The sequence below is a fragment of the Pan troglodytes genome, chromosome 1, assembly GCF_028858775.2.
Source record: "Pan troglodytes isolate AG18354 chromosome 1, NHGRI_mPanTro3-v2.0_pri, whole genome shotgun sequence".
In the NCBI taxonomy this organism is placed as follows: domain Eukaryota; kingdom Metazoa; phylum Chordata; class Mammalia; order Primates; family Hominidae; genus Pan; species Pan troglodytes.
In genome coordinates, this window is record NC_072398.2 from 128,303,332 (window position 1) to 128,320,940 (window position 17,609).

The 17,609-nt window shown below is 39.0% G+C and overlaps 1 protein-coding gene across 1 annotated transcript; it reads right to left on the bottom strand.

Annotated features, from left to right (window-relative positions):
• Positions 1-10,357: 10,357 nt before the first annotated feature.
• Positions 10,358-16,744, bottom strand: LOC129138584 (uncharacterized). Its single transcript, XM_054676172.1, has 5 exons — positions 16,619-16,744; positions 16,145-16,304; positions 14,360-14,441; positions 13,471-13,958; positions 10,358-13,028 (listed from the first exon to the last, which is right to left on the bottom strand). Exons 1-5 carry the CDS (start codon positions 16,742-16,744, stop codon positions 12,943-12,945), a joined length of 942 nt encoding a protein of 313 aa, XP_054532147.1. The 3' UTR covers positions 10,358-12,942.
• Positions 16,745-17,609: the final 865 nt, after the last annotated feature.

Here is a 17,609-nt window from a genome sequence, read left to right on the forward strand (position 1 = left end):
TAAATTCTTGAAAGTCTCTCACAATTTTTAAGTAAATATTTTCTAAAAATATATTCAGTGGGTTTTGAATCATGGAATAATGGAATGTCAATGCCAGAAAATATGGTCGTCATTTATTCATCAATTAATCAATGATCAATTATATGATTTAGCATTGTGATGTGTCCAGGTTTCTAATAAAAAGAAGTCAAGTTCACAAAGGAATTATGTTATAAGTTGTCTATACTATATCCTTATTAATAGCCTAATGGAAGAGATGCATCCATCCCATCTAAAAGAAAAGTTTATTATCAAGTTTCTGACTATACAGAGATTCACAGACCTGGGAAAGGAATAACAGCCAGTTTATAGGTGTACATCGTAAAGATGATGGTAGGTCCCCAAGTGTTTGTAGGGTTTAGATGAGTGTGTGTGAAGGAGAAAAAGAAGATCACTTTAAATAGAAAATCCATGAAAGTATTCCAGAAGCATAAGCAGGGATAGCATATGAAAAGGACAAGAACTTTGATGAAACAGCAGTCAGTGAAACAACACAGGTGATGGATTGCCAAGGTCTGTATTTAGGGTTGGGTTATAATGGCTTAAATTCACACAAAAGAGTCTGCATATTATGCAACATACAATGAAGAATGAATGTTAGTTCTTACGTAGGACAAAGTCACAATGGAAGTCGTGTTGAGAATGACAATGTTGGCAGATTTTTCAGGATCTACCTAGTAGACATTCTATCCATGTTGAATGAATCTGTGAGATAAGTCAGATAATGAAGACTAAGTGCCAAGAGATTGTTGAAGATGTTTCAGTGGATGATAAAGCAGATTTGTATTATGGTAATAAGACATGGATTATTTAAAACGAAGAAACAAGTATAAATCTTTTTTTTTTTTTGAGATGGAGTTTATCTCTAGTTGCCCAGGCTGTTGTGCAATGGTGTGATCTCGGCTCACTGCAACCCCAGTCTCCCAGGTTCGAGCGATTCTCCTGCCTCAGCCTCCTAAGAAGATGGGATTACAGGCATGTGCCAGCACACATGGTTAATTTTGTATTTTTAGTGGAGACAGGGTGTCTCCACGTTGGTCAGGCTGGTCTCAAACTCCCGACTTCAGTTGTTCCATCTGCCTCGGCCTCCCAAAGTGCCGGGATTACAGGCATGAGCCACCGTGCCTGGCCATAAATCAATTTTTTTAAATACTTTTTAAATAATTTACAAATATTTCAGGGTCATTCACCAGACACATCTTAAAATAGTTGCCCAGCCTTTAAGAACTTATAACAATATAGAAATCTTATTTTTACTAAAATCTGAAAAGTCAACAAGTCGCAATGAAATAAATGATATCTGGCATAACTCTATTGCTTGACTTTGTATCTTCTATTGTAAGTCATATACTATTGTAGAAATTACATATGAAAATAACTTCCAATTACTTAAACAATAGATACTTACAATGTTTTGGGCCAGTTGATTGCCTCATATAAATAAAAGTTTGTGTACATTATCAACCGTAGAAGAGGTGCATTTATAGAGTTATTAATTGCTAAAATTTAGTTATATACTTTTGTCTGCTAATGTTAAAATTTTCCTAAGTAAATATTGGCACACAAGGAATAGCTAAATAAACTGTAAGCCTTGGACATAATTATGAATTATTTATAGGAATAATAATATCTAGTTCGAAAAAGATCAGAGCATTATAGCCAATAACATTTTTTTTGTTTTTAGTAGAGATGGGAGTCTTGCCATGTTGACAATGACTGGTCTTGAAATTCTGTCCTCAAGTAATCTTCCTGCCTTGGCCTCCCAAAGTACTGGGATTATAGGTGTGAGTCACTGCACCTAGCCTCTACCTTTTTTACACAAGATTTACTTTTCAATCTACTGCAATTTAAATTATCTTCTGAACTCTTTTGAAAGTTTTTGACATCACAAATAAAATATTTACCTAATCCAATATGCATATTTTCAGAGATGACAATTTATCATGTCAAAATCTGCTCCCCCTTCCTGTGCTCCTTATCTCACTTAATGGCACCACCATCCACTCTTTTGCCTGGGCCAAAGACATCTGGAGTAATTATCGGTTGCTTGCTGTTCTTTCAAACCAGTCATCCATTTCTGTCAATTATTCTTACGTATCTTTCAGACCTCTTCCTTCCTCTTTATCTTCATTACCACTGAAATCACCTTTGCGAAAATAAGAGTGAGAAAATTATAACAGTGAAAGAAATCTGACCTAGCCAACTCCATCTTGCCTTTAGCCTCCAAATTGCCTTTGGCCATTCCTGGGCAATAGCCAAGCAAACTTTGGAAGGAAGTTAGTCTAAATAATAGCTCTTTCCAAAACTAAACCACCTTTGTAAAACTAATGAAAGATCACCAGATTAGGAGGGTGAGAAGGGCCTGATATCTGCCCAAGATACAGGCATAATAAAATGATTACCAGCCATTATTCTGGAGGTCACAAGATTTGCAAATTCTCTAATTCCTTCTGTAAATAACATTACTACTGTAGAACCTAAGACTGACCTTTTGTGATGTGTTTTCAGGCTTTTGCGTTTCTGACCAGATGGTCCCAAGAGGGCCAGTGACATCTCTGTGACACTCACCCTGAAGGGACTCAGCACTCAACGACCATTTCCACACCACTATGATTGCATTTTCAACCAATCAGCAGGACTCATACCCTAGCCCTCTGCCTGCCAAACTATCTTAGAAAAACTCTAGCCTCCAAATTTTTGGAAAGGCTGATCTGAGTAATAATAAAACTCTGGTCTCCCTTTTAGCCAGCTCTACATGTATTAAACTTTCTTTATTGCCAATTCCCCTGTCTTGTTAAATCAGCTCTATCCAGGCAGCTGGTGAGAAGAATCCATTCGGCAGTTACACCACTGCCCAAGTTTGGGTAGTAATGATTATTCACTACACAATTTTAAAAGCCTTGCTATGTGATTTTTTACTTTCTTTATTTCCAAATCTAAGCTCCATACACAGTTCTCTCCCATATAGAAAATTCCTCATTGGCTTCCTATCACCTACCACACTGACTTTCACTTATTCTATTTTACCATGTGTAAAACATTCATTTCACAACCACTCCTTCTCTCTTGTTCTCTTATCTATAGGCACTCCACCCAAAACTGAAATAACATTTTGAAAATATATTAATTGTGATTCATCCTGGTATGTAATATTCCATTTTATGGTATTGTATTTTATTTCAGAAAATATTAGTTGTACTCATTAAAGTGATCAGTTATTTAATCTAGAAAACACTGGTCAATGGAATAGATGTCAAACACATTATATTGTTGAATAAGGCCACCTGAGTTACATTCCTTCCTATTCTGCCTCTGTCCAAGTTGGTTCACTCTGGTCTCCTATGTCTAAGTACAATGTAAGTTGGCATTGTGATGCTAGTTGAATTGTATGACCCTATTGCATGTAGATAGATTTTACCTAAAATATGTTCATTGCAATGTTCTATCCAATATCAGTTAAAAATGAAAAGAATATACATATTTGCTATTAATAAATTGGTTTATGAAAAGGTTAGGTACATCTGCAGCTTGAATAATAAAGTTGTTAAAAAATCAAGTTTAGTAAATTTAATGACATGGGATGCTATTAGTAATGTACTTCTAAGTGAAAAAAATCTAAGTCTAGGAAACATTAGTTTCATAAGTAATTTTGCATATAATGAAGACAAATGTTGCTTCTTTTTGTATTTGGTTATTTTAATCATTTGAAGTCACTAGGAACAAGCTACACAAATACCCAAGCCTTGTCATGGAAATTAGTTATTTCTATATTAAATTTTCATTTGTAACACAAAAGAAGAGATGAATCATTAAATAAAAAACTAAAAGCAGAGGCTCTTTAGGCTAATTGTAGTTAACTTCATTCAAATAGAGTAGCTGGAGGCAGGCTCAGTGGTAGGTTAGTATCATATACTGCATCAGTTACTGTGCAAGCCTTCCCAGCAAGTATCATTCACAGTAATGCAGATCTGTATCAAAATTATATGCCTTGTAATCAGAAGCATTAGTATTACTGAAGTCTCCACGTTGTCTTTAAGTAACACATTTGTGTAACAAAAGGAAAACGGATGTGCAGATGTACAGATCTTTGAAGAATCACAACTAAAGAGCCCAAGGGAGAAAAGGCAGATACCATTTATATTTTCTCTTTTCTTCTTCACTCACTAATTTCTACCTAAAATTAATGTATTCTGTTTTAATGGTTAATATAGACCTAAAAGAAAATTACTTGATTACTGATGAGAATTGTATTAAAACGACCTAAGATTACTATTCTCCTTTTTTTTTTTTTTGAGACCGAGTTTCACTCTTGTTGCCAGGCTGGAGTGCAGTGGCACAATCTCGGATCACTGCAACCTCTGTCTCCAGGTTCAAGCGATTCTCCTGCCTCAGCCTCCGGAGTAGCTGGGTCTACAGGAACGCACCGCCACACCCAGCTAATTTTTGTATTTTTAGTAGAGACGGGGTTTCACTATGTTGGCCAGGAGGGTCTAGATCTCTTGACCTAGTGATACACCTACCTCAGCCTCCCAAAGTGCTGGGATTACAGGCATGAGCTACTGCACCCGGCCTATTCTCCTATTATTAACAAACATATACCCATGACCATTAACTTACTCAAATATTCAAAATTTATCTTATTCTTGGTCCCCTAACAAAGTAAAACAAAAATTATCCTTGGAATATTTATCCATATTTTCATAGTTTTTATATATATGGGTGTGCCTCTTACACTCATTTTATAAGATCCTTCCCTGCTCAGATGGCACATCCTGTAAAACAACTGTGGGAAGGATTTAGTTTAAAATAGAGGATAGGTATAATGAAGCACTATGAGTCTGGCAGAAAGCCAAGGAGCAAGACAGGAAAATGTTCAATTTGACTTTGTCCTTGATATGCCATGGAACTGGAGCATGTAGAAAATGTTACTAACTGAAAGACCAAAGTCATCTTAATGCAAGTTCTTATCAAAAATCCAAGCTGCTTTGTTGTTCATATTTTAATCATTCAAAGCAAAGCCTTTTTATTTTTTCTGAAAGTTTCAAAAGTGACCACACATTTTATAGAAATGTTTTTCAAACTTCCCATTCTTTGCACCACAAATGACTAAGTATATTTTAACAAACTGATGAAAAGAATGGGTTAAAAAAATTGCTTATTTGTGCCATAAAAATCACTTTAGAATTATTTTAAAAGAAAGTTGCAAGAAGTTAGCTATAATACTTGACAAAAAGCCAAATAATTTCTTAATTTTCCCCATCTTTTTTTTTACTTGCAATTCTATGTTTATTGCAGCACTGTTCACAATAACAAAGATATAAAATGAACCTAAGTGCCCTTCAATAGATAAATGAAAATGTGGTATATATACACAATGGAATATATACACAATGGAATATAGGAAAATGTGGTATATATACACAATGGAATGCTATCTATCCACAATAAAACAATGAAATTCTGTCATTTTCAGCAACATGTATAGAACTGGAGGTTATTGTGTTAAGTGAAATCAGCAGAAACAGAAAGACAAATATTTAATATTCTTATTATATGTGAGAGTGAAGAAAGTTCATCTCATGAAGATAGAGGGCAGAGTAAAAGATACCAGAGACAGGGAAGAATGTGGGTTGGGAGGGAATTATGAGAGGTAGGAGGGAATTAAGAGAGGTTGGATAATGGGTAGAAACATAAAGTTAGATAGAAGAAGTACATTTTAAAGTTAAATAGCAGAGTAGGGAGACTATAGTAAACAAGAAAGTGTTGTATATTTCAAAGACTTGAAATGTGTTCAACACATATACATGGTAAATACTCAAGGTGATGGATACCCTAAATGCCCCGCCTTGAACCATTACACATTCTATGCATATAACAAAAAAAATCACATGTATCAACTATGTATGTATAAATGTTATATATCAATAAAAAATAGTGTGGCTACACTTCAAGTGGCCTGACTTGGTTTTATGACCACCATAGATGTTAGTAATTGCAACTTTGGAAAAAAGTTTTAGTATTATTTCCCTGGAAGACCAAGTCTGAAGCAAATATTTTAGGGTGCTTGCAAACCCAGAAAAGTAATAGTGAAGGAAAAGGTAGCATGGGAGGAAAGAAAGAAAAGCAAATGGCCAAATTGGCCAGAGCATCATCATAAAGTACAGCTGATTTCTTGTCAAGCAGCATTTCTCAAACAAGACTTTATGAAAACCTAGGACCTCAGAATAATTACTAGAAGTGGAAGAGAATTTATTCACCAGCTCCTTTCCATCTCCTATCTCTCATAAGTCAACATTTACCCCGTTGAATATTAACTCTCCCCACTTTTCCAGGTTTTATTCCCTGGCCTCTGAAGGCAGCTCCTGGAAAAGCTGGATCAGTGCAAGAGTAGCAGCAGCATTCATCACACATGCTGTAAACTGCACAGTGAGTCAGCGAGGAAAATCTGGCCAGTGGCACTATTTATTTGCTGGCTGGAAGCTGAAAATGTCATTAATCTGATAAGGTGGGCTATATCATGGGTTCTGAGAAGGTCATATGATGTCTTGAACCTTAGTAGTAAGTAAGCATGGAATGGATGGCATAAATGAGGTGTGCAATGATAGTCATGAGACTATCTGACTGGACTCTGAGCAATATGGGGACAGGTTGCCGCATCAGACTCAGTTGAAGAAAATATGAGTGCTACAATGATATAACGTATGCCACGATGGTGCTGACAGAGCACTATGAGCTTCTCTCCAGCAAACAGCAAAGTCGTCATCCTATGGCCTATAAGATTGTGATCAGTTCAGACCTTCCTGGAATGCCAATCAGTTACCTTGAGCCAAAATCTATGGTCATGGGAGTGTATGCATGCATGTAGACTAGGACCTGTATATTGGGGTATTATCATTGTAGCTTGGCTCACATGTCTGTTTTTTATTAATTAATATAGCTAAGGCTATTGACCATTTAAGGAGAGGGGCATTTACAAAGATCCACATATGGAGGACATAGTAGGTGAGAGATGGGAGTTGGAGGAAAGCATGATGGGAAATGGAGAAATAGAGAAGAGGACAACAAAAATAATGAACATGAAGACTTTGAGGAATAAAGAGAGAGATGTAAAAGAAGAGATAGAAATGGAGGAGGGAGCCAAAAAATGTACACACACACACACACACACACACACACACACACAAATATGCACAAAAGGGAACAGAGAGACATATGGAGGGAAGAATGAGTGAAAAGGACAGGAAGGAGGCAGAGGTAGATAATGAGACGATCAATAGCACAAGAGAAAGAAAAGATGTGTTGGTATGCTGATCACTGCTCAGATGATTGTATGTTCCCCTAGTTTCTTTGTTTTGTTTTGTTTTTGTTTTTTGTTTGTTTGTTTTTTTATACTCTAAGTTCTAGGGTACATGTGCACAACATGCAAGTTCGTTACATATGTATACATGTGCCATGTTGGTGTGCTGCACCCATTAACTCGTCATTTACATTAGGTATATCTCCTAATGCCGTCTCTCCCCCCTCCCCCCACCCCACGACAGGCTCTGGTGTGTGATGTTCCCCTTCCTGTGTCCAGGTGTTCTCATTGTTCAATTCCCACCTATGAGTGAGAACATGTGGTGTTTGGTTTTTTGTCCTTGCGATAGTTTGCTGAGAATGATGGTTTCCAGCTTCATCCATGTCCCTACAAAGGACATGAACTCATCCTTTTTTGTGGCTGCATAGTATTCCATGGTGTATATGTGCCACATTTTCTTAATCCAGTCTATCATTGATGGACGTTTGGGTTGGTTCCAAGTCTTTGCTATTGTGAATAGTGCCACAATAAACATATGTGTGCCTGTGTCTTTATACCAGCATGATTTATAATCCTTTATTTGCAAGGTTTTTCAGTTTTCTCTTCATATTTTTATGACTCTTTCATTGTAAAACTAAATTATTAGTATTCTACTCTGAGTTCATTCTTAAATCAATTTCCTATATATTCTTCCTTATTGTAATCATCTACCTTCACTTCCAAATAGGCTCACAAATATTTCAATGAACACCACTATTGCTGTCCGATCTATTTTCCTTCAATTATTCAGATTGTCACTGGCAGCAAATCCATAGGGGTCTGCAGCAACTTCAATTCTTGTCTCCTCAGAAAAAAATAATTTGACTGAGGGGCAGAAAGCAGAAGGAGAGATCAAGGCAACTTTTAGAGCATGAGTGAAAGTTTAAAAACAAACTTTAGAGTAGGACTGAAAAGAAGTAAAGTACACTTGGAAGAAGGACAAGTGGGTGACTTGTGCACAGTTTGACCCTTGACTTAGGGTTTTATATGTTGGTATGCTTCTGAGGTCTTGTGTCCCTTCTTGCCTGATTCTTCCCTTGAGGTGGGCTATCCACATACACAGTGGCCTATTAGCACTTGGGAGGGGCCACATGCACAATTTGTTTACTGGAGTTCTGTGCATACTCACTTGAAGCGTTCTTCCCTTATCAGTTACCATTCCTAGAGGAAGATCATAGACCAGTTAAACTTCAACCTTTTGCCTCTTAGTGCACATGCTTGAGCCAACTTGCCCAATTCCTGAGCTCTTACTGGGAAACTGCTGATAAAGTTTCAGCTTTTTTTAATCTATTGGGAGACTGCCTTTCCCTGGCACCAGCTGGGACTAATTATTACTTTAGAGAGACAGTTTAACAACTTCCTGACCATCACCAAATGGTCCACTGACATTCCTGGTGTGTGTGTGGCTGGTGAGGTGGAGGGGTGGTTTTGGGAGGAGCCTTCTCTTGCTCTCTTCTCATGCCTATCTACCTATTGTAACAAAATGTTAGTTTGTTTTCTCTTCTACCACAATAATGCTGCCTAACAAACAATTGAAAAACTTTGTGGTTTAAATATGAAGTCTTTGTGCTGGATGGGAGACTGTTCTGGCCTGAACCAGGCTAGCTGACCTTGGTTCAGCTTGTTCATGTGTTTGCTGGCAATTGGTTGATCAACTAGAGGCCAAAAATAAAGAATGCCCTTGCCTGTGTGGGTTTCCTTCACATGGCAGCAGGCTAGACCACATCTCTTCAAATGGTATCACAATGGGAAAAGAGAGAAAGGGAGAGAGAGAAAGATGATGAGACATGTACACAGCCATTCATTTGAGGATAAGGGTCAAAACTGCTTCACTGTTAATTAGCAGACTTTCTATTGGAAAGACAAGTCACAGGCCATCATATTCACTAGAAGAAAAGAAATAATAGTCTCTACCTCTGAATGGGAGGAGCTGAAAAGTTCCATTGCAAAATGCACGAATATTGGAAGGACTGAAAGATTGTGATGATATCTGGATTCTATCATAATCTTTGTCAATCTCATACTCAAAAAATTTTTACATATTTAATATCCAAAAACTGCTTCTATCTGGCCTAAGCTTTATTTTTTTAAATCTTTTCTGTTTCTCCTCAATGTGTTTCTCCTCCCTGAGTCAGAGCATCTATTCACTCTGACATGAATATGCCTTCCATTTTGGTTCTGTGCTCTTACCCATATCCTCTAACTTAAATGCTTTTTTTCTTTTTTATACTTACCCAAATTCTATTTTTATTATTCAACTTTATTTCTATTAAACTTTTATTTTTATTAAAGCCTCAAATGTTTTCTGATTACTCCAATGCATATTGCTATTTTTATTTTTGAACTCCTACAGACAAACATGAGGTCTACTTAATTTCAGCCCTTGGTTGCATAGTTGTTTATGTCATATACTGCTCTTTAATGAGTGTTAGTTTAGTCTACCCAAAAAGAGTACAAATGTGTATCCCTCACAGCTTAAAAATCACTTCTAATTATATAATAGGTATGTTATGGGTTGAGTTGTATCCTACAAAAATTCACACATCCAAGTCTTAATCCCAGTATCTCATATGTATTTTATTTGGACACAAGGTCTTTAAAGAGATAATCAAGTTAAAACAAAGTAATAATTGTGAGCCCTAATCCATTATGACTGAAGTCCTTATGAAAACGAACTTTGGACACAGAGGCAGATACACATAGAGGGAAAACTATGTGAAGAGACACAGGAAGAAGACATTCATTTACAAACCAGGAGAGAGGCCTGGAACAGATCCTCCTCCCACAGCTCTCAGAATTAACTAAGCCTGTCTATATCTTGATTGTCAACTTCCACCTTCTAGAAGTGTGAGAACACAAGTTTCTGTTGTATAAGTGCCTCAGTTTGTGGTACTTTGTTACAGCAGGCCTAGAAAACTAGGTATTAAGTAAATATTGTTTGAGTAGATAAAAGACACATTAGTATTAAGCAATAACCCTACATTCTTAGAAAAGAGAGAATTTTATTAAATTGCTAGGAACTTAGAATTTTTGGATCTCACATTCCAAATGCATAACACGAGATTTTGCTTTCAGTGTGTATCACTCAAAATTAAGCTAGTAACAGGTAAACTAGTTATGTTCCCTATTGTTATTTCTTGGATATGAGGAGAGGAAACACATGCAGCAGGAAAGAAAAAGGTGACTAACAATTACTGAATTTCGAGAGTAAAGTGGATTGTTTTGCTCTGTGCAACTATAAAATGGTGATTGACGAACAGGTGCTAAATGTTAGTGAAGTATATGAGATTAAAAATAAGAGTAAGAGTGTACAAAAGTGTATGGATGCAGCTAAGACATATGTTCTTTTACTTCTTTTTTTGGATATCCAGTGGTGAATGAGACAGACCTATTCCTCACCTTTGAGACTTCAAAGATAAGCCAGATGTAGGAACAAAACGGCTGATTAGAAGCAGCTGCAGTGCACAGCACTCACAAAGAGAAATGAAAAGGGGTGAGTGAATTCAGCACCTTCAATGGAAATATCTATGTTCTTGCATTTGGAATAACTAGGTGAACAACTTGACCCATGGAGAATAAAGAAAAGGAGGGGGGTGACAAACCACCCAGGAGTGGCACAGAGCCCAAGGAACTGCCACCCCAAGCCAAGGGAAGTGGTGAGTGATAGTGTGACCCCACTCTGTTACAAAGTAACAAGCTAACCTCATGATGACAGGATCAAATTCACACATAACAATACTAACCTTAAGTGTAAATGGGCTAAATCCCCCAATTAAAAGACAGAGAATGGCAAGCTGAATAGAGCACCAAGACCCATCGATGTGCTGTCTTCAAGAAACCAATCACACATGCAAAGACACACATAGGCTGAAAATAAGGGAATAGAGGAAAATTTTCCAAGCAATTGAAAAACAGAAAAATGCAAGGATTGCAATCCTAGTTTCTGAAATAACAGACTTTAAACCACCAAAGATGAAAATAAAGACAAACAAGGGCGTTAAATAATGGTAAAGGGTTTAATTCCACAAGACGACCTAAATATCCTAAACTTAAATACACCCAACAGAGAAGCACCCAGATGCATGAAGGAAGTTCTTAGAGACCTACAAAGAGACTTAGACCCCCACACAAGAATAGTGGGAGATTTTAACACCCCACTGTCAATATTAGATAATTAAGACAGAAAATTAACAAAGATATTTAGGACTTGAACTCAGCTCTGGATCAAGTGGACCTGACAGATATCTGCAGAACTCTCTACCCCCAAAACAGCAAAATATACATTCTTCTCATTGACACATGTAACTTACTGTAAAATTGATCACATAACTATAAGTAAAACACCCTGAGCAAATGCAAAAGAACTGAAATAATAACAAGCAGTCTCTCAGACCACAGAGCAATCAAATTAGAACTCAAGATTAAGAAATTCACTCAAAACCACACAATTATCTGGAAATCGAGCAACCTGCTCCTGAATGACTTTTGGATAAACAATAAAATTAAGGCAGAAATCAAGAAGTTCTTTGAAACTAATGAGAATAAAGATACAATGTAACAGAACCTCTGGGACGCAGCAAAGACAGTGTTAAGGAGGAAATCTATAGAACTAAATGCCCACATCAAAAAGCTAGAAAGATCTCAAGTTAACAACCTAACATCACAACTAAAAGAACTAGAGAACCAAGAACAAACAAATCCCAAAGCTAGCAGAAGACAAGAAATAACCAAAATCAGAGCTGAACTGAAGCAGATAGAGACATGGAAAATCATTAAAAAAAATCAATGAATATAGAAGTAGTTTTTTTGAAAAAAATAATAAAATTGATAGATTGATAGCTAGACTAATGAAGAAAAGAAAGAAGAGTCAAGTAAACACAATCAGAAATAAGAGGGATATCACCATCGACCCCACAGAAATACAAACAACCATCAGAGAATACTATAAACACCTCTATCAACACAAACTAGAAAATCTAGAAGAAATGGATAAATTTCTGGACACGTACCCTCCCTCCCACAGCTGAACCAAGAAGAGGTTGAATCCCTGAATATACCAATACAAGTTCTGAGATTGTGGCAGTAATAAATAGTCTACCAAGCAAAAAAGTCCCAGGATAAGATAAGACAGATTTACAGTTGAATTCTGTGTCTGGAATTGGTGGGTTCTTGGTCTCACTGACTTCAAGAATGAAGCAGCGGACCCTTGCAGTGAGTGTTACAGTTCTTAAAGATGGTGTGTCCAGAGTGTGTTCCTTCTGATGTTCGGATGTGTTCAGAGTTTCTTCCTTCCAGTGGGTTCGTGGTCTCACTGCCTTCAGGAGTGAAGGTGCAGACCTTCATGGTGAGTGTTATAGCTCTTAAGGCGGCATGTCGGAAGCTGTTCATTCCTCCCATTAGGAGTTGTTCATCCGTCCCGGTGGGCTTGTGGTCTTGCTGGCTTCAGGAGTGAAGCTGCAGAACTTCATGGTGAGTGTTTTAGCTCTTAAGGCGGCACGTCGGAAGATGTTCATTCCTCCCATCCGGAGTTGTTCGTCCCTCCCGGTGGGCTTGCGGTCTTGCTGGCTTCAGGAGTGAAGCTGCAGACCTTCGTGGTGAGTGTTACAGCTCATAAAGGCGGTGCAGACCAAAAGAGTGAACAGCAGCAGATTTACTGTGAAGAGTGAAAGAACAAAGCTTCCACAGAGTGTAAGAGTACCCGAGCAGGTCTCCACTGCTGGCTGGGGCAGCCTCCTTTTTTTCCCTTATCTGGCCCCACCCACATCCTGCTGATGGGTCCATTTTACAGAGAGCTGATTGGTCCATTTTGACAGGGTGCTGATTGGTGTGTTTACAATCCCTGAGCTAGACGCAGAGTGCTGATTGGTGTATTTACAATCCTCCAGCTAGACGTAAAAGTTCTCCAAGTCCCCACTAGATTAGCTAGACACAGAGCACTGATTGGTGGGTATACAAACCTTTAGCTAGTCACAGAGTACTGATTGGTGCAATCCCTGAGCTAGACACAGAGCACTGATTGGTGTGTTTACAAACCTCTAGCTAGACATAAAAGTTCTCCATGTCCCCACATCACTCAGGAGCCCAGCTGGCTTCACCTAGTAGATCCTGCATGCTGTGGGGGGGGCTGAGCTGCCCGCCAGTCCCGCACCGCGCGTCCACACTCCTCAGCCTTGGGCAGTTCATGGGACCGGGCGCCCTGGAGCAGGGGGCGGCGCCCATGGGGGAGGCTCGGTCAGCGCCGGAGCCCATGAAGGGTGGGGGGAGCTCGAGCATGGCGGGCTGCAGGTCCTGAGCCCTGCCCCATGGAGGGGTGGCTGAGGCCCCGCGAGAATTCCAGCGCTGCGCGGGCGGGCCGGCAGTGCTGAGTGACCCGGCGCACCCTCTACAGCTGCTGGCCCAGGTGCTAAGCCGGTCACTGCCCGGGGCCGTTGGCGTCAGCCGGCTGCTCCGAGTGCGGGGCCCGCTGAGCCCGTGACCACCCGGAACTGGCGCTGGCCCGAGCGCTGCGCGCAGCCCCGGTTCCTGCCTGCGTCTCTCCCGCCACACCTCCCCGCAAGCAGAGGGAGCAGGTTCCGACCTAGGCCTGCCCAGAGAGTGGCCCCCTCAGCGCAGTGGCGGGCTGAAGAGCTCCTTGAGCATGGCCAGAGTGAACGCCCATGCCGAGGAGGCGCTGAGAGCGAGGGAGGGCTGCTAGCACGTTGTCACCTCTCAGAAGGACATGAGGTAATTTATCTCAGTGGCTCTAACGTTCATTAGTAGCCCAGGAGGGTGTCTGTGGGTAAATGATCTTTGAGACCCCCAAGTTATGTAGAAAATTTCCATCTGAATGGCAGTGAGAGAGAGAAAGTGCATGAAGAAAGGGAACATAATGATTACATTATGAATCTAGTGGAAAAAATCTTGGCAGACAAAAAGTCTGAGTAGAATTTCCTTTTTTTTTTTTTTTGGAGTATTGCTGTGAGAATGTTTTCCTCTTCCTCTCACCACACCAAAAAGTTCTGTAGTGTAGTTCTGAAACATTCTGTTAAACAGACTGCAGCTCCTGCAGGCTGCTGCCCAACCTGGCCTGACACATTAAGAACAAGATATAAAATAGTAAGACATGCCTTAGAGACTTGCTTAAAGTTCTGCAGTGAGAAGCACAGATCTGTCCACTAAAATTGAAAACCCAAAGCAGTACTTCAGAGATAAAACAATACCAGAAAGAGAAACAAGCTATCATCAACAGAACAATTTAAAACATCTGCTGACGATTTAGTCTCACAACTCAACTTTGGCAGAAGAAAATTCAATATTGTTCAATGAAATAAAGTATTGAGGGAAATAAAATCCCAGTGCCTAATATAACAATAGTATTAATGTCTGCAGATTCTGTGTGACAGATGCATTCAGCTGCCACTGCAGAGGCAGCTGCACAGCAATATACCAACTTGAGGCATAATAAACTATTCAGTATAGACAGACTCATTCCCAAGACAGAGTGATTTGGGCAGATATCCCATGTCCTACTCTTTGAGGGAGTCCTGCCCTACTTCCAGCAGTCAGCTGGACAATGATTATTTGAGCCAGGGGGAGCTGTTTGCCAGATGGAGCTGAAAAACTACATGAGACATGATTCCACCATAAGTTGGCCTAAATTGTTCTGATTTCCAAAGCCGCTAAGGGATATTACTATGAGCCACGGGAGAATTATTTGCATGAAAACCCCTAGAACCCTTTGTAGAAATCATTAAAGAGATTGTAGTGTAATAGAAGTCTTTAATTGGTGACCAAAGAGCCAAATCTGGCACTCAGACCTATGTTGTGTGGTCACATACACCTTTTATTTTTTTAACTTTTTAATTAGATGCTAACCTCTAAAAGCCTGAATTTCTGGCTTCTCTTGAAAATTTGGAGAATCTGATAAAATGAAAAGTGCCCACCGCATCTGTTAGATAGGGGCATGCATTCTCTAATTTGCTGTGTCCTCTTGCACTCGCTGTTGTTTTGCTTATATTTGGTTTGCTCCAGTTTCATTGGTCCTTGTAGGCATTTGAGCCCTAAAACAGAGGACAAATATTTTTAACAAAAGCAGCAAAAGAGGATAAATATTAAGAAATATTGATCAGAGAAGAAATTTGTTTTCCAAGAGAAAAGCAGAAATTATGATATATTAATAAATCCAGTAGAAATTGGGCAGATCAGCCAGTTATTGTGGAAACGGAGTCAGATCTCATGAGAAGTAATTGAAATAACAAAAAAGGTAAAACAGGCTATATTATGGGATGGCTTACACTCTTTCAACCAGAATAGCGAAGGCAGTCACGAACCAAGTGAAGATGCTGTCAAAGTAAAATCTTTATCAAAGCTCGCCTGTATTTAGGATCTCCTCTCTGGTTTGATCTTATACAATGGCATCATAAAGAAAACATATTTTGCAAATGAAGTCATTAATAATTTGAGGATGGCTCATCCCTGGTTGAGATAGCTCCACATTGAATATCTGAAGAGGAATGTGGAAAGAATTTGTGTCAGAGGCAAAGAACAACATCATGAAGAACATCTGACTTACATGCCAAAGAGGTAACCTGAGCCTCGATGCTTCAGATGGCTTCATGGCACCGCTGTGATCTTGTCAAACTCAAAAAATTACTGATGTTTATAAAGAAACCTCTGAAATCTGGAGCTCAGCCCTGAAATAAAGCAGAGAGATGCTCACTCTCCTGGGTTCCTGTGTAAGGGTTTGAAGAATGTAGAGACAACTTCTCAGACTACTCTCTCTGTCCTTACCATCATCCTGGAGGGCTGGGCTGTCCAAGAACATAAGAACACAGACAACAGCATAGTATATAAACTGACTGCTCCTAGACTCTGAAACACTGAGCTTCAAGGGCTCTGAGGATTGTGCCCTTGGACTGGAACCATGCCCCACACAACCACCTGTGCTGATCTAGAAAGGATGTTACATTCAATTCACTACATTTTATTTTTTACTAAATCCCCTTTAAAGATTTATTGAACGTGTTGGAGAGGAAGTTAGATAAACAAGAAAGTCTTTTAAAACTCTTCTGAAAAGTCAAAAGAAAAAGGCAGATCAGTCAAGTGTGGGGCCTTACTACAGGGATGGGGTTTGGCTTCCCCCACCAAGTCTCCATTAATACCACAGTGGGAGTGACCTGATTACTCCTGGGCAAGGGTAAAAGTCCTGACTTCCTAATGGGCCTCTGCCACCACTCCAGTAGAGACAAGGGGATGCCTTGTTACTTTCCTGCCAATTAGGGGCAGAAGTTTAGGCTTCCCATTGGTTTCTATTGATAACACAGGGAAGAGCTCACTGCCAACAGTGGAAATGAAAGTCCCAGCATCTTCAGTGGCTATGTCTGCTATCATCCTTGCAGGGATGTAGGGAGCTTTGTTACAGCCTCACAAGGATGGAAGTGTGTGATCCTCACTGAGTCTTTCTTGATGTCAATAAGGTGACACCACCTGTTTTCAGTTGGAGTAGTGCAGTTACTATGTAAAAATTTTTGGCCTTGCTAGGCTCCTCCTTTTCTGGCCCTGTACGTAGAGCGAATAAACTTTTCTTTGGACTTTTTATGTCCATGTCTGTTGGCATTTCTGGGTTGCCAGCTTCTTCAACTCCAAATTTGGAATATATGAGGCAGAAAGAAAACCCAAGTGTTACAGAACAAATAGTGTCTCCCAAATAGTTATGTCCACTTGGAACCTCAGAATGTGCTTTTATTTGGAAATATTGTCTTTGCAGATGAATTCAAGTTAAGTTGAGTTTATACATGATTAAGGTGGACTCTTATCCAATATGGCTGGAGTCCTTACAAGAAGAGAGAATACAGAGGTACAAAAATACAGAGATTGTAAAGGGAGAAATAAAACCATTCCTATTTGCAGATAAGATGGTTGTCTGTGTAGAAATTCCAAAGGCATCTACAAAAATAAAAAGTAAAAAATGTCAAACTAATAAATGCATTCAACATGGTTGAAGGATGCAAGATTAACATAACAGCAATCTATTGCTGTATACTAGCAATAAACACATAGACATCAGAATTGAAAATACAGTACCATTTATAACTGCTAAAAATAAAATATTCATGTGTAAACATAACAAAACCTGTACAGGACTTGTAAGCTGAAAACTACACAACACTGATGAAAAAAAATCAAAGGTTATTTATAAAAATGAAGAGAAATACTGTAGTCATGTATTGAAGTATCAATAAAGTTCTCAATTCTC

Bases quoted from the DNA above. Each gene is read 5' to 3' on its own strand.
- LOC129138584 (XM_054676172.1), bottom strand. From the start codon at position 16,744: ATGATAGCAGACATAGCCACTGAAGATGCTGGGACTTTCATTTCCACT. The intron at 16,305-16,618 runs GTAACAAGGCAT...CATCCTTTCTAG, and splicing joins TGCCCCTAATTGGCAGGAAA to ATCAGCACAGGTGGTTGTGT. The intron at 13,029-13,470 runs GTGAAGCCAGCT...CACTCTTCACAG, and splicing joins CAGCATGCAGGATCTACTAG to TAAATCTGCTGCTGTTCACT.